Raw genomic sequence first — 26,037 nt, 5'->3', positions numbered from 1 at the left:
GATCTCGTTGCACAATCGCGAGTTGAGTAATTTCTACAAACCTCAACCTTTAACCCTTCAAACACTGGGAAACATCTGCGTTTGCACTGAAAAGACCCCCTTTCCCCCAAAAAAAGACTTTTACTTTGAAGGGGCGGAAGTCGTGGTGTTTTGATAGCGGGCTGCGGAAGGAGGCTGTCATCCGCTGTCGCTTTCTCCTCTCTCCCCCCCACCCCCCAGTCAACACACAACCGCGACGGGAATCGAACGGCAAATGTGAGCGGCTCACAGAGGAACCACGATGGGAACCGCACCGAGACCTTTCCCTGGTGTCGAGCCGCTGAAGACGCTCCTGCTGGCGCCGTTCGTGCTGACGTTCGTGTTGGTCGGCGTCCAGGGCGAGAGCCATGCGATGGACAACGTCGCGACGGAGCGGATGGCGGAGGAGAGCCACCGCCAGGACAGCGCCAATCTCCTCATATTCATAATGCTCTTAACGCTCACCATCCTCACCATATGGCTGTTCAAGCACCGCAGGTTCCGGTTCCTGCACGAAACCGGGCTCGCCATGATCTACGGTAGGACGGCTAACGGCGGCTAGCTACCGCTGCCGCCAATCGCGCACGTTAACTTAGCGTAAACATTAGCCGCCGTTAGCTCCTCGCTGGCTGCCCCTGAGGTGACACTGCCCATGAGCACAGAGCAAAACATCGTGATTCATTTTACAGACTGAATGAGTGAAAGTTAGGGGTTTGAAACTCGACTTTAAAGGTTCAGTGTGTAAGATTTAGGTGAACGGGATATACATTGAATCTAAAATAATCCTAGGGATGTCTTCACTAGTGTGTTTCATCTAAATTTTGCGAATTTGTTTTATTTACCCTAGAATGGGCTTTTTACATTTAAATACCTTTATATATACATTGGGAGCGGGTCCTCTCTATAGAGGCCGCCATGTTTTTTTTTTTTACAGTAGCCCAGACTGGACAAACTAAACACCTTTTGAGATTTTATTTATGACAACTGAAGGCTACCACAGGTTCTTATTCATGTTTGGAAGGGGAGGGGTGAGGTGAGGGGTGTTCAGCTGCAACATGCAACTTCACCACTAGATGTCACTAAATTCTATACGCGGAACCTTTAAACACAGCAAAACATTTTCTACATGAGAGGCAGCTCAATGATGTCTTATACCTCCTCAATGTGCTGTACAAAGCATAACGTTAGCTCAACAGGCCAATTTTCATCTGTTTCATCCCTGGCCAGTTTTTAAAATTGCAACCTAAAATTAAAATAGAATGACTTGTTATAGTCAACACATATACGCGATATATACAGACTAATATTCAGACAGGTGCAATGCCCAACAAGAATTAACAACACAACATATGAGACAAAGCATATATATACTGAACTTTTGATATTGGCATCTCTGCTGGACATCTGCAACCGGTGGTGCGCCTCCTAGAAGAGATAAAGGATCCCTCTCATCCCTCTCCCAGTCGGGTGATCAGAGTGTTAAATCTAAACAGAAAGACGAAGCTGCTGAGCTCTGCCATTTTACTGATCTTTTATTTTCTTGTACATATTCATTCAATTGTGTTGCACTGAAATGTCTCTTTAATTTTCTCCGTGTGAAACGCTATTTTCATTTTTTACACACCTACATAAAAATGACCATCAAAGGAATCTATCCATTGCCCAGCTGTTATAAATGTTTCCCCTCCTTAATAAATAGTAGTAAGGATAAGGTTTTGTTGATTACAGCTGATGTGAATGGGGATGGCCTCACAGCAAGAAGGTTTCAGGTTCGAATCCCGGTTCGGCAGTAGTGTTTCTCTGTGTCCAAGTGGGTTGTCCCTAAGTACTGCGGCTTCCTCCCACAGTCCAAAGACATGCAGATTGGGGCTAGGTTAATTGGAGACTCTAAATTGTCTATAGATGTAACTATGAGTGTGAATGATTGTTGGCGACCTGTCCAGGGTGTACCCAGCCCCCGAGTTAAATCGTCAGACGCCTGCACCTTCATTTATTTTCCGGATGCAGTGAGAAGTTGCTATCATGAATCCATTAATTAAATTGGCCCATTAGTTTAAAAAAAAAAATAGAGATCAATCTAATTTAAGTATGTAGCTTACTCACATAATTCAAAGCAGGGTTTTAAAATAGATTATATTCTATTCAGCTGCTTACCAGATACTTACTCATGTTCCTTAGTCTAATTGCTTTGCCCTCACTCCCTCTCTCCTCCTCCCTCCCAAAGGTGTGTTGGTGGGTGTGATCCTGCGGTTCGGCGTCCACGTGCCCCAGAGCATGAACGACACGGTCCTCAGCTGTGCCGTCAACGCCAGCCCCGCCACTCTGTTGGTCAATGTCAGTGGGCGATTCTACGAATACACCCTGAAGGGGGAAGTCAGCCGCAGCAAAGGTCACCAAGTGCAGGATGACGAGATGCTGAGAAAGGCAAGGAAGCAAACGAGGTCGCCGACTGAAAATATGTCTTATGGAGTGACAGTAACTGTTTCAGAAGAAAACTTATAAATTCTGTGATTACATACAATTGAGTTTTGTCTCACTTAACTTAAACATAAAGTGTGTTACCTGAACCTTTAGAGGAGATCAGCTCACATACACTTAATTCCACTAGAGAAATCAGGTTTTAAATTAAGTTGCTTCTTCTTATAACCTTTTGTCTTCAGGTGACCTTTGATCCAGAAGTGTTTTTCAACATTTTGCTGCCGCCCATCATCTTCCACGCTGGTTACAGTCTGAAAAGGGTAAGAGAGTCAAAAGAGTTTATAAAACTCCCTTTGTGGAAATTACATATATTACAACAATGAACATTTTTATTATTTTGGGTGTGATTCTTCGTGCATTTTATATTATTTAGATATTTATCTAGATATTTCTAACTTAACAACCAGCACTAGACAGCGTCTGTTTTACTAAACCTGTGTCTTTGTCTGTTTCAGAGACATTTTTTCAGAAACATCGGCTCCATCCTGGCCTATGCTTTCGTGGGAACAGTTATATCGTGCTTTGTTATCGGGTAAGTCGTTCAGATGTCTCTGAAATCATCTCAGAAACGGTCATGTTTTGTTTCTACCATTATACCTTACATTCAGACTTAAATACAGAAGATTTTGCCTCATTTGTCTCTTGACATTTCTTTCTTTCCTCCCTAGGTTGATCATGTATGGCTTTGTGTCCTTCATGAAAGTTGTGGGACAGCTAGGGGGAGATTTTTTCTTTACTGACTGTCTCTTCTTCGGGGCCATCGTTTCAGCAACAGACCCAGGTATGTTCTGTCATATTTGCTTTCAGTGTCCACATGTCCAGAGAGACTGACACTTGCATACCTTCGCCAAAGGGCCCATCTCACAGTGTTAAAGAAAGTGATAGAAAATTCCTGGATAACCCCTTTGTGCGGATCCTCACCAAAATTCAATGAGTTCTTACTCGTTCCCTTCTGTAGTTTTTGCTGCTGAATACTTGGGGAAGTTAACAAGAATGGAGGCAGCTCAGGCTTTCTGCTTTATATGATAATACTTGTTTGAAGACTTCCCTTGGTCCTGTTGTTCAATAAATATTCACATGATATTTTTTTCCTCTGTATTTCAGTGACAGTGCTGGCTATCTTCAATGAGCTCAAGGTAGACGTGGACCTGTATGCTTTACTGTTTGGGGAGAGTGTCCTCAACGATGCTGTGGCCATCGTCCTCTCTTCGTGAGCTCTGATTTCATGCTACAGAAATATCCACTCACAGCATTATGTATTTCCCACTGTAATTACACCAAAGTAACAGTAGTTCCACATTAAACGACAGGTTCACATTTGATATCATGGCTCCATCCCCTGATTGCTCCAAACGTGTAAGATGGCAACGTTTGTACCAGGGATATTTTATCTTGGTATTGGGAAGAGGAGGAGATATGTCTTCCATCTTTATATACAGTCTATTGGTGGCCCCAGCAATAACAACTTTTAAATGTGCACAGGAGCATGTGAGTATTGTGTTAAGACAAATTTGAAAAAAATGTGAACCTGTCCTTTAATCCAACTTCTGTGTTGCTGACCTGCACTGTAAACAGTCTTTATTGTACATTGCACATGAATGTGACACTAATCATACTAACCATCAATCCCTGTCATTTCACTGCTTGCCCCCCCTTCACCCACTCGTGTCATTCATCGCCTGCCTGTACGTATGTCTGCAGTGTTCTCCTCCGCTTGGAGAAACAGGGTAGGCAGGGCGCTGAGGCCATTCACTCCTCAGGAGACGATGGCCCAGTCTGGCCCGAGGGGGCGGAGGAATGGCTGGGAGAAAACCAGACATTGAGCCCCCGGTGGGTGGGTGGGTTGGTTGGCTAGAGGGATATTTTGCATGGTTGTAGTGCTAGAACCTGATCATCTGCATCTGCATTCAATGTAATGCAAATCTTTTGTTTGGAGAGAAGCCTTAGGATGATCAGTTCCCTGCCCTTACCCCCTCCATCCCTATTTATATCCATTCCTTGTATAATTTTTCCTTTTTCTTTATGCTCAACAGAACCAGAAAATACTTTTTAATTAATGCCTTGATTTGTGTGTTTATTACTGCTGGTTTATTAGTGCTAGTGTTTTGCTTTGTTGGTCTTTAGGCCATTTGGATGCCCCATAAAGGTGTAGCACCTGAATTGGTTGTTTCCTTACTTATTTGCACTTTAGTTGCATATAAACCAAATAAAGTTCCAGGATCCAGTTAGAATTGGGCATGCAAGACCACAACCTCCCACCCTGTTGTAACTGTGAAACCCAACTCCAGACTATGTGTGTTAAATCTTTGTGACTGTTCTTCAGTGGAAAACAAAATCCCCTAAATTTACAGAAAGTCCGATTTGGGTCGCTGCAGCTTTAATTTGATGCTTGACTGTAACATCTTGAAATTCTCAAGGATTTCTCTGTGTGTCGTTCTCTGAGCATGTGCAAAGCATTTGACCACTTCCTGGATTCTCAGTAATTGCTTATTTCCTTTTTTCATGTAAATGTTTTTATTATCTCTGTGTACTCGTGTCTATCTGCCCTTTAGCTCCATTGTGGCATACCAGCCGACCGGAGACAACAGCCACAGCTTTGAGGCCATGGCCCTGCTGAAGTCTTTTGGCATCTTCCTCGGTGTCTTCAGCGGATCCTTTGCTCTCGGTGTGGCCACTGGAGTCATGACGGCCCTCATATCCTCTGACCTGTTTCCTAGTGTTACATAGTCCATCCACTCATTATCTATGCAGTTCATCCTTTGAGGGTTGCTGGAGCCAATCCCAGCTGACATTTTGCGAGAGGCAGGGTAGTTCCTGGACAAGTCCATCACAGGGTTGACAAATGGGACCAACAACCATTCACACTCACATTCACACCTATAGGCAATTCACAGTCACCAAAGCCGAACATGCCTGTTATGTAATGGTGAATTATAATATTAATATATATATTCACAGATATGCAAATGAAACAACCGGCTACAACACACATTTGTTTGAGATTACTACAGTTACTCTACTTCTAACTCAAGATTATTCCAACTGGTAGTTTGCCAATTTTAATTCATATTCAACTTGAGATAAGAAAAGCCTGTATGAACTGTATCCATCCATCATAGAAGAGTAGTTTTTTATTACTTCAGATGGAATTTCTTTATTCCATTTGTTCTTGAATCTTTTATTTTGTTCCCATGTATTCACCTCTGTATTTTAATATTGTCATGTTATTGTCTTGGATGTGCCAGTTCTTGTTTCGTCCTTGACTTTCAGTTTTGATCACGTGACCAAGTTCACTAAGTTGAGAGACTTCCCCCTGTTGGAGACGGCTCTTTTTTTCCTCATGTCCTGGAGCACGTTCCTGTTGGCCGAGGCCTGCGGCTTCACAGGTACACCTGCACGACTCACCGACCACTAACTGCAAGTTCAACAGTCTGATTCACACAACAATATAATTTACCTCTAGTGACACTCTGGCCATTTCAGTGGAAGAGCTGGGTAGAAGAACCAAAGACATTTGAGTCAAGTTTTACTCAAATAGGATTTTATCAGATTCAACCTACTTTTGAGTCATGTTTTTTTTCTACTTAGTAAAACCTGCACAGTTACCGTTCATCAAGCAATAATTCACACCAGGATGTCTGAAATCATCAAACCATCTGGAAAACCCCTCAGGCCACTCGATGTACGTGTGAGGGACTTTTTTAAGTTAGATGCGCTCGTCTTTTAAACCACAAGATGAGCCAAGAACTTTGTTTATCTGTTCATACATTTAGTTTTTACCATTTTCATTTTCTTAATGAAAAAGGCTAAAGGAATATTTTCATCTTTATTTTCACAGATTTTATTAAATGCTTTCGACCCCCGATACTTGAGTATAATTTGTTGTGGTTTTAATGACATTGAACTGTAATCTGTGTATCTTTGTTTTAATTCAGGTGTAGTCGCTGTGCTGTTCTGTGGGATCACTCAGGCTCACTACACCTACAACAATCTGTCCCCTGATTCTCAGGACAGGACCAAACAGGTGAAATGCGATCACACTTATCATGTCCCATTGAGTCTACTATCTTTACACAGCTTTAATCATTGCTAGTCTGCTAATAGCTGTACTGGAGGTTATTTTTTATTTCCATTTGAAAATCTAATGCAGACTAGTTGCAGAATTTAAGAAAAATGAGAAAACAAAAAATCCCATAGAAATTTCCTGAAAAGAGTACGAGAAGTTTCTGAAAATGATGAGAAATCTACAAACTGCTGTCATTAATCACTAAAGCCACAGAGCTGATTGAATTGACGGCTTCGGGTCCCTCGTACAAACCACTCGGTGTCATGTGGGTACACCAGACCATAAGGGGTCTGGAACTGGAATAAACCCGTGAACGTCTTTATCAATAGCAGCAGTGAGACTGAGGAGGAGAACCAAGACGCCTCCCTGAACATCTAGTGATTCTCAGATAAAAGACAAAACTGTGAAATTCATTTTTTGTGCCTTTTTTAGAGCCAGACTGAGATGTTTTCTGTTCCAGATAATTTGTGTTGAAATAGTCAGCTGCCTGGAGTCACACTATGTTCTCAGTTGTTTTCAGGACATTAAGGGGATAGTTCAGCGAAAAAAAGGAGAAGTGAGAAAGGAAAATTCCCTCATTATCTACTCTCCACTATGCCGATGGAGGGGTGGGTGAAGTGGTTGAGTCCACAAAACACTTCTGGAGTTTCAGGGGTAAACGGCGTTGCAGCAGAATCCAACACAATTGGAAAAACATAACATGCCTCCATACTGCTCGTGTGGTGTCATTCAAGTGTACGCAATTCCTGTCATTTGAAACGATGTCCGTGTTTTAAGCCAAAAAGTTCACTGGAAGTGGCTAAGCTAGCGGACGCAGCCCTACGATGGTGTGTCCGAGGGTCCCTGAATGCACCTCGTAGGAAGATATCAGTGGACATTTAGGCCTAAAACATAGTGTAAATCACAACGTTTCGAGTCGAAGATGAATGTCGGGGCTTGCGGACACTTGGATGACTCCACACGAGCAGTATGGAGGCATTTTGCGTTTTTTCTGTTTTATTACGTCTGAAGTGTGGGTCACCATTGACTTCAATTCTTTAATTAAGAAGGAATCCTTCTCACAGTTGGTCACTTGCTCTAACTTTATTTAGATAAAAAAAATGTTTACAACTTTTCTGGCTCCTTTTAAGTAACAATTTAGAATTCATGGTGTGCAAGAACATTTCTGTAGTTTTTAATGCCAAAATCAACGGTGCAAATCAGCTACTCGGTATGAAAAATGTTTAATGAATCTGATTAATCTACATTTTGCACTCATGAGTCATCTGATCAGCCAAGTGAAAGAATGCTTATGAGAACCCTTCACCAGTGTTGTCTCACATCCAAAGTGACATGAATGCAACGTTTCACTTTTCATCCTGTTTGGTTTCAGTGTATTTGTTCTGTCTCTTCCCCGTCAGTTGTTTGAGCTGCTGAACTTCCTGGCAGAGAACTTCATCTTCTCCTACATGGGCCTGACTCTCTTCTCCTTCCAGTCACATGTCTTCAACCCTTTGTTCATCATTGGAGCTTTTGTATCCTTTTCCTCTGCCTGGGGAACAGTGTTGTTCCACCTAACCTCTGGTTGTTGTTTTAGGCCAGTAAATGATCAGGCTGTTATTTTTAACATGTTCATTTGCTAAATCTGCCTGGATTGGATCCAATAAATTTCTGAAAATATGTCATGAAACTAATGCCATCAATTCTCCCATTGATACTATTACTAGTGATTGACAAAGCAGTATATTCATATAGTACGTGTATATATACAGGATATTAAAGTATACTTTGTGATAGCACAAGCAGAATGAAAGTGAGACTTTCCGTTGTGCCATCAACCCACGATTATGTTCCATTCCAGCACTGCATTATTACTTCACTGTGTTGTGTGTCCTTGACCTTCTCGCGTGGTGTAGGTGGCCGTGTTTCTGGGCAGAGCAGCAAACATCTACCCTTTGTCCTTCCTGCTCAACTTCGGCCGCAAGAACAAGATCGGCTCCAACTTTCAGCACGCCATGATGTTTGCAGGTTTGTTACGTGGGACCTGGTTCCATGGAAAATACACTGTCAACGAAGGTTTAAAAAGATTAGATAATGAGATGCTAACTTTTCTAGATCAACAAGACTCCTACTCACATAGTATTGTTATGAATAATGGCCCCTACGCCAGCTGACATTTACTGTTGAACAGGTTGATAATAAAAATCCCCTTCATGTAAGTAATGCTTCTACAACCGTCAAAGAACACAAGTCTGAACAGCTGCACCAAAATTAAAAAATACATAGAAAAAATGGCAAACTCCTATCTTGATCAGCTTATATTTCACAGATGCCCATTTCACGTTAATGCAACTTCTATTCCTTAGTCTGGTGGTGTGATTCCAGGGCGTCCTGTGTCTCAGTGGGAAAGTGTATGGTGATAGATGCTTATATGATCGTCACTTAGAGGAAAAAACACCCACATCAGCAGAAAATGCAGAATTTAGAAAATATTAGTGACAGAAGTTCATCATTTTGTTGAAACATTCACACTCTCTTAAATTCTCATACTGTCTTGTCTCCTTCAGGTCTGCGCGGGGCGATGACCTTTGCTCTCTCCATCCGAGACACAGCGACGTACGCTCGTCAGATGATGTTTTCAACCACCCTCCTAATCGTCTTCTTCACCGTGTGGATCTGCGGCGGGGGCACCACGCCCATGCTGTCCTTCATGAGCATACCGTGAGGCCTTTCAGCAGCTCCTGTCTGTTCACGGGTTTCATCCGCTCTTAACGTTTTTCTGTCAAAATCATGTTTGCTACCTTTTCTCTTCCAGGGTGGGTGTGGACTCTGATCAAGACAACTCTGTAAGTAATCACCGCGGATTAAAATCTCACTTTTTATGTCATTTATAAATTCTTCTTTTGGTTGCATTGTCAAGTTGCTAACCTTATGTCAAATACGAAAATAAATGTGTATGTTCTGCTTGTCAGAGTTCTGCGGTGTTGGATGGGTCGCAGCGGAGGAACACTAAACACGAGAGTGCGTGGCCGTTCAGGATCTGGTATAACTTCGACCGAAAGTATCCTTTGGGCCACATCTTATTTTACATCTTGTTCTCAGTACTGTAGATGCTGAATTCAGCTTTGAACAGCAGAGGGTGCTCTTTACAAACTTAAAGAAATAAGCAGTAGTAACTTGATCTTTCTGTTCAGGAGTGTAAGCTTGCAGAGGGTTTTACCAGCTGCAAACGCGACAGAGAGTTGATAAACTCATTAGGTTGTTTAATTGATAGTAAGTGTGTTTAAATTGTTAAGTCCTTGACAGGCTTGTTCCCCAGCTACCTGAAACCCCTCCTGACGCACAGCGGACCTCCTCTCACTGCTACGATGCCGGCTTGTTGTGGCCCATTGGCCCGATGCCTCACCAGCCCACAGGCCTATGAGGTTGGAACATAAAACACAATTTATTACAGTCTATACACGTCCAATTCATGAGTTTATTTACTAATTATTTCCCCACATTTAGGATGAAACTTAAATTATACTGGTGTTAAAGTTGAATAAGTGGGAATAAGATTTGGATTGTGATTTTACTCAAAGTAGAGTTTTCTTGGCAGTTCTTCTCGCATCTTCATCTTTTCCTTCCCTCCCTCTTCTTTTCCCTTCTCCACGCACCAGAATGAAGGTCAACTGCATGACGATGACTCTGACTTCATCCTAAACGATGCCAGTGTGAGCTCCATGTACGCCGATGTTACCATCAGCACCGACGCATCCGGATCCCGCACCATCAACCGCAATCGCTCCTCCACCACCAGCACAGGGTGCGGCCCGTATGACGAAGGCCTGGACCACGATCTCTCCCTGGCGGAACACGAGGTGCCGATCAGAGGCACCCGTCTGGTTCTGCCGATGGACGACCCAGTGGATCCCCCGACCACTGTCACGCTGCCCCCGCCGCCCTCCCCGCCGCGCTCCGACCCTCGCAGGCACAGACTGTAAGACATGCAGTGTCAGGATCCGTAAAACCCCCAAAGCATCTAAACTTATTTTCTCAAGAAGAGAAAATCTGTTGTTTTATTTTTGATTTTCAATTTAAACTGTTTTTGTTTCATGTTGATCCAGACCTCCTCCCTTGTCTCTTGCTTCGTGACAAACTTGAGGTGCGTTTTATTTAACTCTTGAATGTGAATGCACTATACGTAAAGTAAGGTATTGTAAATTAAAATCACCTCAAGACTATTGGCTACCTAAATACAACGCAAGATGCACATTTAGCTAATGTTTCAGGAGGCAAAAAAAAAAAAATGGGGCGGTAGTATTTGCTCCCGAGTGTGTACTACTGTGACATTGTGCTTTTATCTGTGCTCTCTCAAAGCTCCGATCATCCTCTGGCTGTGTGCAGTGATCCCTCAAACAGTTTCATATGCAGTTTGCCCCATTTCTCTGTGGTGATTTTGCTCCTGACAAAAGATCCTGTATCTGTTTTAGCTTCTGTCGGGTATTTGTATGATGATGCAATGTTCACAGGTACGCTGAAATTTAGCTCTCGTGGCACTTACTAACATTCAGTGTTGTTATGGAGCATTTTACTCACATTGCTCGTGTATCTTAAGCCTAGTTAATGTGACCTGGAGCTCTCTTTCCCTGCGTCCTGTATGTTTGCCTCTCGTCAGAGAGATGAAACCGGGGATTTTGATTGGCCAAAGAGGGAGCAATGAGACAAGGACATTGGGATCTGTGATGGGAGGAGGGGTGTTCTTAAAAGATATTTCCTAAAGATTACAGGTAAATTAGATGTGCAGTGATTAGCCACTTAATCGATTAGTCGATTGACAGAAACTTAAATGGAAACTATTTCAACATTGCAGTAATTCGATCACTTATCTTTTCTCTTAATCGTAATTTGTTAAGCAAAAAAATACAACTGTCTGATTTCAGCTTCTCAAATATGAGAATTTGTTCTTTTCTTTATGACACAACATTTAACAGTTTCGGACTGTTTCCCTGGGACAAATTATAAATGGCATTTTCCCTATTTTTTACAGCATGAATCCTCATAGAATAAACATAGAATTGATTATTCAAGAAAAATGATTATCAGTTGAATGAAAATAATCTTAAATTGCAGCCCTAAACTACCATAGATTCCATAAGGCCCCAAAAATAATGTTGCTGCTTCCGTAACGGTGTCCAGGAGCATCTTAAGACCTGCCCGCCTCTTCTCTTCAGTCAGTCTTTTTATTTATAAATGATTTATGTAGTTTATTTATTTATTTATGATTTATGTTTTTAAGTGTGACAGTGTGAAAACTCTTTTTTTTTTTTCTAAGAAAAGCTCTCTGACTGAAGGTACGTTGTAAAGCAGGGAAGTGATGGAGGCAGACGTTCATTCTTTGCCGTCCTCTACGTTGTGTTCATGTTTGAAACAAATGTCAAACTGTAGCAAACGCTTCTACTTGATACTTGGAAACTAGAGCTGCCCTGTTTGTGTGTGTGGCAAATCTGGCCAAAGTTATTGATGTGATAACCAGGGCTAATTTCTGTTTCTTGTTTTTCTGTTGTCATCTGGTTTAATTGTAGAGAGAAAAAAAAGTTAACTGCGGCGTCTTTGTGATGTGGTATCATCAAAGATGACTCTTGAGGGCTGGCTGAACTGTTTTGAATTAAAGTGCCTATTCAGAAATTCAATTTACCTGATGTAGATTTGTATATATTTGATTTGCTAATGTGCAGTAATATAATCTCTTTTTGGTTTTTATATGACTCTATAGTTCCTTTGTCAGACATTGTTTTCCCAGTATAATAAGTTAACTGCCATTTTACTTTTTGTTCTTGAAGCCCTAAAGAGTGCAAACTAAAATATTGAATTTGCATTACACTTCATATTTTGTCAGGTATAATTTTGCGAACTGAACTTGTGTTTATTTGTGGAAACTGGATTCTCAAAAGAGTTGATGTGGCTTGAGTCATTAGGAGCTGAATTTAAATTTGAAGGGAGAGATTCTCATTCACAGGATGATTGTTTGTCCGTTTTGGACGGTTTTTGGCAACTGAGCTTGTCCATTCTATTCTCACCTAAGTGAGAGATATGTCTACGCTGAGCAGGCCCGACTAACACAGCAAGGCTGACTTTTACGACCTGGGAAGGAATAAAATCCTGGTCAGAATCACATGTTTACTTTAATTATGTAACACTTTTAGTTCATCTTCAAGCAGTGATCTTTATTTGATGGGTTGTTTTCAGTTCATTTACCTTTTGATTTGATGCTTATATTTGAACCATAAAAACAAACTTGGTTTATGTGGACATTTTTAAGTTAAATCTTACAATAGCAGCCACAACTAAAACAAAAAAAATCTGAAAATGTTACACTTTATTTCTACTGATTGCAAAACTGTTTGACAGATGTATTTGTGAATACTACACCTGCAATAGGTCTATATGTAAATGTTTTTTTAAATGTGAAGTTACGTTGAGGGGAAAAAAGTTCATCTCTGATTGAGTAGATTTTTCCCTGTGTTGTTCCGAAGTTATTAACGGTGTGTCCTCAGACATCCTGCGAGTGTACAGGAAGTAAATAAAAACTCTGTTCAATAAAAAATGATCGCGCCTTCGCTCTTTTTTTTTTAACAAAGGGAACACATATCTATCATAGCCTGTGTATGAAGATGGTCGACGTATTGTGCATGTGGATGCTGTCTGAACTGCCAATAATTACGTTTCACTCCTACTTATACAGCATAGAATATCTAATAGAAATCAAACTTACTGGAAAAAGGAAAACTTGGACATAAGAACTACCAAACATGAGAAAAAACATCTTACCAAATAATTAAAGACTACTTAGATTTTTTGTCTATGTCCCATCCCCTAACATGGAGGTTTATTATTTGCCTTCACTTCAGGAGAACTGTCATGTCATCCATATTTATACAGTCAATGCTCTGTATTGTTAAATCTAACATTATTCAAAACTAATACTTTCATATTTCCGGTTTAAGTGATCTACCGATTTGAAAAGTGCTGTAACTTTTATTTTGAAGGCAAACTCAAGCCGCTTCATTCCAAGTTTTTGTTTTGAAAGTGAACGACTCCTTCTTCCGGTCTGAGCCTGGCTGCTGCATTTTATACGGCGCGAGGGTCCCGGTGACGCGAAGTCCCGCTGCCCGCAGAGAGACGCTCATCCTCGGCCGCGCACATCACTCTGAACCCGGTAAGAAGGAGCTGGTGAGCCTCGCTCTTTATAACTCCGCAAACAACCAAACCTCATTCAGCTGAACGAGCATTTTAAACTGATCTGATTGTTGTTGTAGTTTCTCTCCTGCGGTTTGCAGTTGGAGCGTGAAGAGTTTATCTCCAGGGTTTTCTACAAACTTCGGCAATGTCAACTTATCATTGATCTTATTGAAAAGAAGTGATCACCTATGTAATATGAAAAAAATTTATCAGTAGCACGTTGCTCTGCTCCTCTCTCTCTCTCTCTCTCTCTCGCTCTCTCTCTCTCTCACACACACACACACCTTTAGATTTCATACACACTATATTTGCAATGTAGCACTTTGACATCCGGAGAGGAAACAAATCTTTAAGTTGTCCGGGGCGTTGGCTTTGTGTGTGTGTGTGCGTGCGTGTGTGTGCGCGTGTGTGAGCTACAGTTACATGCTGACTTGTGGAAGTCTGGACTGCTCCTGAAATCTGTTTCCAGTTAGGAAGTTTCCCTTTTTTCCACCAGATGATGGAACGGCTGAGGAAAAAGAAGAAAAAATAAATGCATCACAGAGGTCAATTAAAATTCCTGTACTGTATGTTTCATTGTCCTGTGTGTGTGTGAGTGTGTGTGTGTGAGTGTGTTCCCATCCATGCAAGTTATGCACATGGCGTCAGTGTAATGTCCACCAGCCATGAAGTAACTTCAAATCCATGTGTGCATGTCATCGACCTCTTTCTTGTCTGGAGTTTTGAGTCTTTACAGCAAACTTTGAGTCACGCAGTAATAAAACTGTGATCATTAATAAAGGTTGTAGTTTATCCGTCAAAGGAGTCGAGAGAGCACAGAACCCAAAAAGGAGAAGACGCTTTCCAGTGAGATCACAAAAGGAAACATGTTGGACGTTGTGAAATATTAACGTGACCAACGTTGCAACATCTTCGTATCAGATGTTCGGGTATAAAGGCCGGTGCGGATCTGAACCATCATTTGGAAGCACTTGTGGTATCACAGCAACGGTGCACGAACCCACACGCAGACACACACGCAGACACACACACACACACACACACACACACACACACAGTCAACCGGGAGCCATGTGTGCGACTGACCTTTCGCCGGTGGCTGCAGGGAGATTTTCACTTTGACTCAAATCCGGCATCTGCATGTTTTTAAAATTACCATGAGCTCATTCCCATAAAACACATCACGACCTCATAAAGCTTTACGCACTTTGTCTGCCTCCACATGACGGTAACTCCCTGTTGGGTTTTTTGCCTGTCGTGATTTTAACGGGGATGGGTTGTAAATGGGATGCTGGCACTCAGTTGAGTTTTTGCTTCCCATTGATCCCCCCATGGTAAACTCGTGACTTGAGTTTTGAAATGGAAAGTTTTTAATGGACCTCTGCAGATTTAGGAGTCAGACGACGTGATTAAGGTGAAGGAGGCTCTCACTGAGGGACCTGGCACGGTTTTATCTTTGACCTGCGGCCATTAAAACACGCCGCGATGTGTTCAGGTGCGTTGATGTTAATCAGTGGTTGTGAAATTACCAAAGACAAAGAGCTGCTTTGTATTATGTGAATAAGAGGAAGCATTAGTATTAGAGCTGTTTATTGGGACATCTTTGCATTTTGCAATCCAAGAAAACGTGAAACAGCAGTTAAGTGATCATACAATACAGATATATCTGCATTTTAAAAATATTTGTAGACATTTCCTCACTTTTTCTCTATGTAACAGTATCAATACCTCTCATATATGTTTGTTAAAGCAACGGTATAACATTTTTCCAGTTTTATTTGTTATATATGCTCTAGAACATATGTCCTGACAAATGCATCTGCCACCTCGGATCATTATCTGAGACTTTCTAAAACAGGGAGGTGTAGGGGGGCGCTCAAGAGGTAGTCCAGAATGCATGGAGATCTATGGAGATGTAGTTCCAAGACAGAACACTTCTTAGAAAGTTATCGTTCCATTAGATCAGATTTGTTTCCTTTTCAGTCATAGTGAAATTCTAGGTATTTGTAATATCGTGCACTTCAAGGCACAGCGTTCACCATTTTGGTTCCATCCATAGACGACATGTCGCCTGAGTAGCTTCCGGGGGATGGAGCCACTCGACCATTTGTCTCAGCTGTCAATCAGGAAGTTTCAGTGTTTATATACGAACGAACGAAAAAATACATTTAGTGTGATAAGAACCAGCTAAAATGACAGAAAATGTCTCTGACGTCTACAGTTTAACTTTAGTCAATTTTAAATTGAACCCATAAAGATTTTCTTTTTAATCTGTAGTTGTATTTTAATACAGAAATTGTAAAAACAGCCCTTGAGACGGTGCTGAGAGCTTAAATGTCCCTGAAGATCATTTTAACCTAAAATGTTACTGTTATCTTTGGATCTTTTGGACACACACACACGCACGCAGAAAATGTCATGGATATTTTTGCAAATGGTAATTGCTCATACACTGGTGCTGCTGAAGGTTTTAGTTCAGCCATCTGCTCTGTTGTGAAAAGCCTCTCGGACACTGAACGGTGAAAACAGAAGATTGTTCAGAAACTGTGTGTAACTCCAGACAAAGTGAGGGAGGCTGGGTGCAGCCATCCAGCAGCTTCTGGTAAAACCATCACATCTGTCCTGTTGCAGCGGGACAAGCAGTTTTTTCGTCAAACTCACTCGATCTCTCACACAGATCTCTGGTGTTGGCTTGATTCCATCATCTGGAATGTGGCTCACCAGAGCCAAACAAAACAATTATCTTTCTTTGTTGGCTGATGTGGAGTGAAAATGTTTAGCCGAACCCGCTGCTCAGTTTCAAAAAGTGATTTGTATTTAGTTTTGAGATTAGCATGATTGGAATCGGGGGTGGGAACGCTCCGAGAGGGATGTTGTTGCAGTCGGCTTGTGATGAGGTGACCTTTAAAGCTGCTCTTCGTAATGTTTCTGTATTAACAGTGGATCCAATAACTACATGCAAACACAAAGGTGTAATGCTTCATAGTGGAACATTTAGCAGCTAAAGAGCCAGAGAGGGTGGAGACCAAAACAGAGCTTAAAGAAGTATTCAATATATGATGGAACGTGACTTTAGAGGAAAGATAATGTAGCTAACGGTATCTGCTAAAAAGGCAAATAGGCAAAGTAGTAAATAGATGCAAGTAAGTTTAAGACATTATTGAGTTGCCTCCATCAAGAAGGTGTTTACAGACCTGATCTCAATACAGGCGATATGGTGATACGCCCAATTAACAGAGATATGTGCTGTCAGAGCTCCCGTCCCATTAGGCTTTAACATTCCTTTTAAGAAGATTACTTCAAAATGACCAGGGAACTACTTTATTAACATTGAGGTCTGTTTGTGAGAGATATTGGGGATGCAATGCATTCTGGTCTTTTGAGGCTTTAGTTTCATCTCTTCCTCTTCTGGATTTTTGTGGCATTAGAAAACAAACTAATGCACAAATAGTAAAACATCTCAAAGCTGAAACAATTTATGATTTGTCAGAGGCTTGTGGTCTTTTGGTCCCTGTCAGCCTTCTACCACTGGAAATTAAATATCTTTAGATTTTGGACTATTTGCTTTGTGACTTATCAACTTTTGAAGATTTGACCTTGGGATCCGATTGTCTCACCTATCTGACATTTTATAGAACAAACTATTATTTTGCAAATGAATTGATACAGAAAGTCATTGTTAAAAGCAGCCGTAAGTTCATTTTTAACTACCTTTAATTTTACGAGAAAAGAACAAGTGCAGTGCTCATGTTTTGGTTTTATTTTACTTTTGAATATTATCTGTTAAAGCAGCCAGATGTTGCAACATAAACAAGTCACATCGATTACAAAAGTTACAACCACAAACCTTCCAACTTTCACAATTGAAAGGTCAGTTCCTTCCCAACAATCACATCACGTCACCGTGACATTTAAACAATGAGTGACCCTTCGCACTGAGAGGCTGAATCCATTTAAAATTCCTCACGTATTCCAAAGCTTAAACTTTAAATGAACTTTATTAGTACAGTGGGAGGAAACAGACAAGCTGAAGAGATATTTTACAGCATTTAAAAAAGCTCAGGTTTAAAGTGCACAGTGAATATTTTTGTACATTCCCTGTTCCAACACTTATCTTTTTTTCAAACCAACAGGAAGTCCCATCAAGATATATTTCCATCTGGCTGCAAAATCAACTGCGTGATTGAAGAGTCAGACATTTTTTAAAGTCAGGTCTGCTCCCAGGTCGCACCTGCAGCTCACTGAGCAAAACCAAACTTCAGCCACAGTCTGTGTTGATAAGGATCTGTAGACGTGAGTGACATGTTAATGTAAACTTCTTAATAGTCTGTCTGTGTGTGCGTGTGTGGCAGCACGGTGCCAACTTCACCGATCTAATGGAGACTTCCTGTTTCTCAGTTTTCCAGTACATTCTTCGGCGATAAGCTCATGCCAACACACTCACACACACACACACGGACAAACACAGATTGGTACACGCAGACACTGCACACTATTTCAGTTTGTCTGGTCATGTTTGCCCTCGCTAGTTTCTCTTCTCCCTCTTTTTCTTTCTGTCTCTCTCACAGTGTTTCTTCGTTTCCCCCTCCGTCTCGTTCTCGTCCTTCCATGTGTTATAAACATGTGTGCGTGATTTTGCTCTTGTGCACAGGACATGATGTCACCTCTCTCCGCTCTATTTTTACACCACAGATCTCCAGCAGCAGCAGTAATAGTGTGTTGGGTTAGGGGGGGGTTGTAATTGTTACAGGCAGGTGACTGAAACTCAAACAGAGGTGGGAAAAGATACACAAACACAGAGAGAGGCATAGAAAATGATAGAGGAAAAGCAGGGGAGGAGAGTTTAAGTTGAATCGTGGTTTTAAAAACGTTTAAATTGAGTGGCTGCAGACTGGGTGAGGGGACGACCCGCTCCACCTCCTCATTCATTATATTGGTTGTGAAAGTTAATGCTTTACTATCACATGACGTAATTTTGTGACTTCATAGTGACATCACGCTGAAGTCATTCCCACTGTATGATCGTAAATTATTTTAAGATCTATAAGCTCTGGGTCGTGTCAAATACCCAGGAAAATGTATTTGTGACATCACCTATCAAATGACATTATGTTATGGGGATTCATTTTCTGTTCAATATAAGTAATAGATTATCTCTCTAGCCATATCTTGGGAAAATGGTTTTTTTATCCGACCATATTTTTGATTCTTTGACCAATCAGCTCCAAAGGTTAATCATGTGGAGATTCCCTCCCAAGTAATAGTCACATCAAGTTTGGTGAAAATCCATCTTTGCATAGCAACAGAAACAATACCCTGCTTCTGGCTAAGCTATAAACTGATCACAAGTATCGCTCATGTACCCAGAGCCTTATACAACTTATTCCTCTGTGACATAGACCTACATTGTTGTTGTACTGGGAGACGTGTTCCATTCATTACCAAGAACATGTCCAATTCAGTGCTGTCTGAGTTGATTTCATGACAGTGGAAAAAACCCCAATATAATATAACCACAACGTGCTCGACCCAAACCTTAACATGACCCGAGGCACAAGTCTGAACCCTCAGATGTAACATTCACCCTGTGGGGCGCAGGTTTTTACCTCTAAACGGGAGGCGAGTCTCCATAATGTGACTTTATGAACAGATTTACGTCCCCACAATGTGATAAAGTACACACACAGTTTTCCTTGGCCGAAACACAGCATGACACAGCCTCACATTAAGACTCTTGTATTGGCAGTTTGGAGAGTAGAAAATGATGTATACGTGCTGTTGTGCCGTGACAAGCAAGATCATTTACTGTGGAAAAACACAGTAAAAGACGTGCAGCAACACTTTGCTCTGAGCCGTCTGACGTCAGCCAAACCTGATTTATTTTCCTCCAACCTGTGTGGACACTGGCTCTTCCTGTCAGCCATTGTTCGGCGTCTCATATCAGATAACATTTCCACGATGTTGTTAGCCAAGCATCAATAGCGCCTGCCCTACAGCCTTATATGAAAAACAAACAGAATATTCCACCGAGTTCAGTGGGAGGCAGGATGTAACAGAGCAAGAAGGAGCAGCAGAAAACAGATTACAACAGGTAAATACCAGGTGAGTGTCGTTTTTTGGCCGGCTGTCTTCCAGCGGAGATGAACGAGTAACCTCACCCGGTGAACAAATAACCAGCCGAAGGTTTTTCCTTAATAAGTAACGAGTTAGCAGGTCACCGACAGGACGATGTGGAGCGGCTCCACATGACGTCGGCCTCAGAATGCAGCGTTATTGTCTGCTGGGGCGACAAGACCACAAAAGAAGTTATTCAATCAACTTCATTACCAGTAGCACCTTTAACCTCAGCCACAAATCTCTGTCAAACAGCAGTGAGTAACAAACTGAATAACAAGCTGAAAGGTTTAAATCTGTCAGTCACTGGTATGAGTTTGTTTCTCCCTGACCACATAAGAAACTGTAAATATTACAGTAAAATGTTCTTTTTATCTTTTTCATTTAACACTTTTAATTATATTCAATTAAAAACAATTCAATTTAAGTCTCATTATATAGAATATTTAGGCTGGAAAAGATATTTTTAACCACAGCAGTTGCACATGGCGGCGATGGAGATGATTCATTTTAGTACAGATGTATAAATGTATCATCTCGCAAATATTAGCATACTAACACTAAGCTAGGAAGGAAAACCGTAGACTGTGAATAAATATGGACGATGTGTCTCCACTTCCTGCCACTGTGCTAGTCAGTCAAGTTTAAGCACCTGACTGACAACAACTACAGCCGCACACCTGTAACTAAAGAGCAAATTATTTTCCAAGGCGTCCAAGAGAAAATAAATATTCATCCTAAAAACTAATCCCTGACCCATCTCTGACTTTTTCTGCTAAGAGCTCAAGGAAAGTTACAAGAAAAGGGAAAATGTGAGTGTTAGTGAACGCAGCCCGAACTCCTGGTAACGTCCGATATGAGCCAAAAGCAGAACTTCCTCCTGAATCTGTGCTGACATGCCATTCCAGCCAGGAGGCCAACGCTGTAGTTTGTGGTCTTTGTGGTTTCCTAGGGAGTGGTGCAGGCATGAGTGTGTGTGTGTGTGTGTGTGTGTGTGTGTGTGTGTGTGTGTGTGTGTGTGTGTGTGTGTAGGCTCCGTCAAGGGGTTGTCGACGCTCCAGATCTCACCACATTAGTCATACCAGGCATTCCTTCATGTGTTCACCACATTGTACGGACACACACACAGACACACACACACACCCCCTCAGCTCTCTCGCATAAGTTTGGGAGAATTCCTCATGGTCAGCCAGCGTGAACGTGATGTGGGAAGTAACCGAGTGAACAGACCGTATCCATCTCTTCCTCCACGTTTCTCTGCGTCTGTGCAGCCCAGAGTTTTTTGTCATGTCGTGTTTTATTTACCATCTGAAAACCCCGACCCCGTAATCAAAGCAGCGTTATGGTCGTCAACGTGGTGATTTTGGGTCTATGTTTAGGAAGTTTATGTGTGATGTATTTTAGGGAGAGAGTGAGGAATGACTTACATAAGGAAGCTCAGGACCACGCTGAACTATTGGGCTCGGTCCTCTGTCCAGTTTGGGAACTGAAACAGCTCCGGACTTGGACAGTGGTGGGAAAGTATTCAGACAATTCCACAATGTAAAAATAAGAGCCTGACCAATATTTGACTTTTGGGGGCAGCTGCTGATATTGATATTAGGGAAAAAATAAAATTCAAATACTGATAAATATTCCTAAGATGTCCTGGTGACCTGTGAAAACGACTATAGGTCTTTTCAGTGTTAAAGCTGTGCCTGAATATCATGTAACCAGATGCAATGGGAAAGAGTCATAAACCAAAAGTAGTAATTAAGGCATTTCTTTGTATTAATTCATTTTTATGTGGTTTTCATAAGAAATTAACTAGATATTTGTCTAGTTGTGTCTAGTTTATGAATTAATGTCTACAATAGTTTCTTTCGACAAAATACAGTTTCCTGTAGTTTACAGCAATACTAATATTGATAATAGATACTAGATAATAACTTTATTTATACATACCTGTCTAGTATTATAAAATGCTTTACAAGGAAGAAATAATACCAGACAGGTCAGAAGAATTAGTATAAAATAAGATAAGTCTGTTTAAATAAGATCCAGTGACAGGTACCGCTCAGTAAATACTTGCGTTGAATTGAAAAATAACTTACAATAAATGGCTAAAATCCAGAGCAAACAGTATTTTACATATTTGGTAATAAATACAGATAAATGATTTGGAAAAGTGAAGCATGACTTAGAAACTTGGGGACTTCAAGACTAATGAAGTTTATCCACAGCACAGTGAGACAAGTATTTACTGCTCAGATGTGTGGCTCATTCTTCTTTATTGTCCATGTCATCAGATGTATGAGGTCTTTTATCAGGAGGAGATAAGAGGGGAGGGTAAAGATGAAGATTTCACTCTGACATGAAACGCTACGCACAAGTGTAAACACATGTGGACACACAAACACAGACGTGTGCGACTGGCTGCTGCGTTTCTACATATAGTTTAGTGTCGGAGCAAGAGAAGAGAGGCTTCTCATCAGCAGCTCATTCCTCTGTTACAGTACATGTAACAACGACACCCCCTTGTGGTGGGTTGAGGTTTCCTCCTTGAGTTAAAATAACTGTACTGCTAATAACACTGACTGTTACTGAGAGCAGAGAATTAACAATAAAACAACAGGGTTCATCAAAATCCAATAAATCAATGAGGTGATATTTACACACTGAACTTCTCGTTTCCATCAGCAGACTTTATGACGAGCACAGTTTTACCTCCCCTCTCCTCCTCCTCCTCTGTTTGCTGCAGGTGTGAGTCTCCCTCGGTGCAGCCATGGCAGACAGCTCGAACTGTTTCTACTGTCGGGAAGACCTCGGGGGGAAGAGGTTCGTTCGCAGCGAGGGGAAGCCCGTGTGTGTCCGCTGCCACACCAAGTTCTGCGCCAACTCCTGCGCCCAGTGCCACCGACCCATCTCTGTGGAAGCCAAGGTGACGGGACAAGTATTTCTCATCGGTTTATGAAGTGTTTTCTTTCCTCGTACCTCTAGAGAAACCTCCACCTTCCTCCTTTCTCTTCCTCCACCAGGAGCTCAGCCATAAGGGCCGGTACTGGCACGAGGAGTGTTTCCGCTGTGCCAAGTGTTACAAGCCTCTGGCTAAGGAGCCCTTCAACACCAAGGACGACCGCATCATGTGTGGAAAGTGCTGCTCCAGAGAGGACGCTCAACGCTGCCACTGCTGCTATAAACCCATACTGGCTGGTGAGACCGAACACAACAAAAAGGCCATTTAGGTGTTAGAACCTGTGGGAAAAAACCTTAAAACCTGAGTCATTATAGAGGAAACCCAGTTGGGAATTACAAAAAGAAAATCAAAAAATAAAGCCATTAAAACATTTAAGTGCACAAGCATGCTATAAAAGCTTTTTGCTGTCAGGACACATTGTTCATGATTTGGAGTCACTGGATGCAACATAAATAATATATATAAGTACATTTCTGTAAAAAATTAAATAAAAAAGGGAAACTAAAGCACATACTTCAGATAAGACCCAACAGTCCCCTTATGAAACCAAATTTAAATCCACTGGATCCAAATTCTTATTTGGGCATGCCTGGTATTTTAATTCATATCCCTGATATCCTCTCTGAGGAATCAATGAGTATTTTGAAAAACACCCCATCTTGTGTTAGGTTAAAGAAAGCAGAATCTGAATTTCTGGTCTGAATCCACACCAAAATATTATGGGTTCTTCCTTTGCCAATTTACCATCTTTCCACCAAGTTTCGTGGAAATCCTCACCTGCTCCTTTTCTCCTGCAGGCACAGAGAGTGTGGAGTACAAAGGCAACTCGTGGCACGACGAATGTTTCACCTGCTTCAACTGTAAACGACCAATCGGGTCGCAGAGTTTCCTCTCCAAAGGAAGTGACGTCTACTGCAGCCCCTGCTACGACAAGAAGTTCGCCAAACACTGCGTCTGCTGCAAAAAGGTATCGATTCCTCAAAAAAAATATTTTTTACCAACAGTAACATGAAGACAAAAGTCAAGAGGGTGGCACCAACAGTTCTTATAAGATGATTATATTTCTGTTGCCTTGAATGTTGCATAAAAGATCATTTTGATTTTGATATAATTCTTTGTTATATATAGTCAATGGTAATACTACTGTTTACACCACGTGTCTCCAGGCCATAACCTCTGGAGGAGTGAACTACCAGGACCAGCCGTGGCACAGCCACTGTTTTGTGTGCAGCTCCTGCTCCAAGCCTCTGGCAGGGACGAGTTTCACCAACCACCAGGATCAGGTGTTCTGTGTCGACTGCTACAAGAACTCTGTGGCCAAGAAGTGCAGCGGCTGCCAGAACGCCATCACTGGTAAACTTACATTCAGTCACAAAGAGCACGATGCAGTACAATGCAACATACAAAAGTATAAACATGTGGAATTTTTCTCATTAACACTGCATCCAAATACATGTTACTCGTGTTATGTTTATTTATTGAGTCGAGTTTTTGGTTAGAGATTTTCTTCAAGAACTCATTTGTGCACCGTTTCTAAATTATGGCCCATCAACAGTTTGTGAGACTACATTTCCCAGAGATCTCTGCTGTGGCCACACATTCCAGTGGTTTAAGGGTTTTGCACCAGGACTCCTGTTGCCTGTCGCCTTACATTTGACAGACAGATATGGAAGTGGCATCGCTAACCAGCTTCTCAACTACATGTGTTTTCCCAACATTTCTACCCCCCCCCAAAAAAGATCCTTTGCTTTAAGAAGAGAAGGAACTGGCTCTTTTGAATAAAGAGGATTTTAAACCTGTGGCTTCTTTTAAAATGATTCACTCCAGTGTCACAGAGACCAAACTAATGTGGACGTCTCTGTCAGCTCGTAAAGTCAGCATCAGCATATGATGGAATAAACTGTATCAGGTTAATGGAGATTATATCTCTTTAAGAATATTTACCAGTTAACAGATAAACATGCATAAACATGGTACGATATCACATGGTCATGTGATATTTCTCGAATATCTGCAGTTATTAAAGTTGAGATTTTAGTAGAGCTGGATGGAGGTGAGTCATGGAGGAGATGGCTGGAGTATGTTCAGGCTTTTTTATAAGACAGAAGGTGGGAAAAGCAGATGTGTGTTGGTCAAAGTTAAAACTCTCTGAGCTCGCAACAGCAAGTATGGAAAGATGGAGGAAATAAAAGACCAGCAGATGGCGCACAAGGATAAACACAGACTCTCCTCTCCTCTCTCAGGTTTCGGTAAGGGAGTGAACGTTGTGAACTACGAGGGCGGCTCCTGGCACGAGTACTGCTTCAACTGTAAGAGATGCTCCCTCGGTCTGTCCAACAAGCCCTTTGTCATGAAGGAAAGAGACATCCTCTGCACCGACTGTGGCAACAAGTAGAGACGGAGGCTCACGGCCTCACAGCAGTGAAAACATTGTCTTTAAGTTTCTGTTTGATTTTGTGTCACAGACGTTTGCTTGTATTGTTTGAAATTCAGAAATCGATGTATTTTAGATAATACGTATATTTGAAATACATTTCTTAAATCAGGATGATATCAATAGTATTTTATACATCTACTTTTTAGCACAAAAATATCCTGCTTATATTAGTGACTTTAACGTCTTGTTAATATCTTGATCGATGACCAAAAATTGTTTTTTAATAATCAAATTTTTATCTATATTTGTATCTTCTAATTACCAAGGGATTAATATGGTTATTGTGTTTTTTTCTGAGTAAATAAACTTTTATGCACTTTTCTAAACTGTTTTCCTCAAAGGAAAGATGACAAATAAATATAAAATTGAAATGTATTGAAATTGCATGCTTTGATGTGTTAATTATATGAAATAAACTTTATACAAAACAGAGTTCTAGATTGTCTTTATTATACCTCCGCCTGACAACAGCCAGTGGCTGCAGGCTTTGTGTTTTCAGGTTGTAAACATGATGTCTCAACAGCGCCTTGAGGGAATTTCTTCAAATTCAGTACAAATGGTCACTAAGACTTTTGAGCAGTTGTCATTTGGACTCAAAGATGAACTGATTACATTTCAGTGGCATATACAATATATATATATATATATGGAGACTGAAACAGCACTGGTTGGTGGAGGCATACAACTACAGGGTATTTATTACATATATGAACCAGTTCCTTCTTGAAAAATATATCTTCCCCTATAAGAGAAAGTGGAGCAACAGGC

The 26,037-nt window shown here is 41.3% G+C and overlaps 2 protein-coding genes and 1 long non-coding RNA gene across 5 annotated transcripts; 2 read left to right on the top strand and 1 right to left on the bottom strand.

Moving 5' to 3' along the window:
- Nucleotides 1-115: 115 nt before the first annotated feature.
- On the top strand, nucleotides 116-10,550 carry LOC117773889 (sodium/hydrogen exchanger 6-like). The gene is made up of 16 exons (XM_034605717.1): nucleotides 116-557; nucleotides 2,243-2,442; nucleotides 2,679-2,756; nucleotides 2,952-3,028; nucleotides 3,165-3,277; nucleotides 3,601-3,706; nucleotides 5,049-5,190; nucleotides 5,777-5,882; nucleotides 6,432-6,520; nucleotides 7,963-8,076; nucleotides 8,458-8,569; nucleotides 9,109-9,262; nucleotides 9,357-9,387; nucleotides 9,514-9,602; nucleotides 9,861-9,966; nucleotides 10,201-10,550. Exons 1-16 carry the CDS (start codon nucleotides 281-283, stop codon nucleotides 10,522-10,524), a joined length of 2,118 nt encoding a protein of 705 aa, XP_034461608.1. The 5' UTR covers nucleotides 116-280; the 3' UTR covers nucleotides 10,525-10,550.
- Nucleotides 10,551-13,593: 3,043 nt separating this feature from the next.
- On the top strand, nucleotides 13,594-25,693 carry fhl1b (four and a half LIM domains 1b). 3 transcript variants are annotated; one of them, XM_034605740.1, is made up of 6 exons: nucleotides 13,594-13,739; nucleotides 22,617-22,796; nucleotides 22,894-23,068; nucleotides 23,630-23,799; nucleotides 23,999-24,185; nucleotides 25,076-25,693. In XM_034605740.1, the coding sequence occupies exons 2-6, from the start codon at nucleotides 22,641-22,643 to the stop codon at nucleotides 25,225-25,227; spliced, it is 840 nt and encodes a 279-aa protein (XP_034461631.1). In that variant the 5' UTR covers nucleotides 13,594-13,739; nucleotides 22,617-22,640; the 3' UTR covers nucleotides 25,228-25,693. The 3 variants fall into 3 exon arrangements, with proteins under 3 accessions (XP_034461631.1, XP_034461632.1, XP_034461633.1); XM_034605741.1 differs by lacking the exon at nucleotides 13,594-13,739 and adding an exon at nucleotides 19,731-19,864; XM_034605742.1 differs by lacking the exon at nucleotides 13,594-13,739 and adding an exon at nucleotides 19,835-19,853.
- Nucleotides 17,894-20,811, bottom strand: LOC117773911. Its single transcript, XR_004615992.1, has 2 exons — nucleotides 19,862-20,811; nucleotides 17,894-19,759 (listed from the first exon to the last, which is right to left on the bottom strand). It is a non-coding gene; the product is annotated as an uncharacterized LOC117773911 (long non-coding RNA).
- Nucleotides 25,694-26,037: the final 344 nt, after the last annotated feature.

The sequence above is a fragment of the Hippoglossus hippoglossus genome, chromosome 14 (assembly GCF_009819705.1).
Source record: "Hippoglossus hippoglossus isolate fHipHip1 chromosome 14, fHipHip1.pri, whole genome shotgun sequence".
NCBI lineage: Eukaryota > Metazoa > Chordata > Actinopteri > Pleuronectiformes > Pleuronectidae > Hippoglossus > Hippoglossus hippoglossus.
Note: the sequence above shows the minus strand (reverse complement) of the source record. Positions and strands in the feature narration are given on the sequence as shown.

What these genes read in the sequence shown, in the direction of transcription:
- LOC117773889 (XM_034605717.1), top strand. Translation starts at nt 281, where the DNA reads ATGGGAACCGCACCGAGACCTTTCCCTGGTGTCGAGCCGCTGAAGACG. An exon ending in CTGGTTACAGTCTGAAAAGG is followed by an intron (nt 2,757 to 2,951) that starts GTAAGAGAGTCA and finishes TGTCTGTTTCAG; the next exon opens with AGACATTTTTTCAGAAACAT. An exon ending in GTGGCCATCGTCCTCTCTTC is followed by an intron (nt 3,707 to 5,048) that starts GTGAGCTCTGAT and finishes TCTGCCCTTTAG; the next exon opens with CTCCATTGTGGCATACCAGC.
- fhl1b (XM_034605740.1), top strand. Translation starts at nt 22,641, where the DNA reads ATGGCAGACAGCTCGAACTGTTTCTACTGTCGGGAAGACCTCGGGGGG. An exon ending in CTATAAACCCATACTGGCTG is followed by an intron (nt 23,069 to 23,629) that starts GTGAGACCGAAC and finishes TTTCTCCTGCAG; the next exon opens with GCACAGAGAGTGTGGAGTAC. An exon ending in ACTGCGTCTGCTGCAAAAAG is followed by an intron (nt 23,800 to 23,998) that starts GTATCGATTCCT and finishes ACGTGTCTCCAG; the next exon opens with GCCATAACCTCTGGAGGAGT.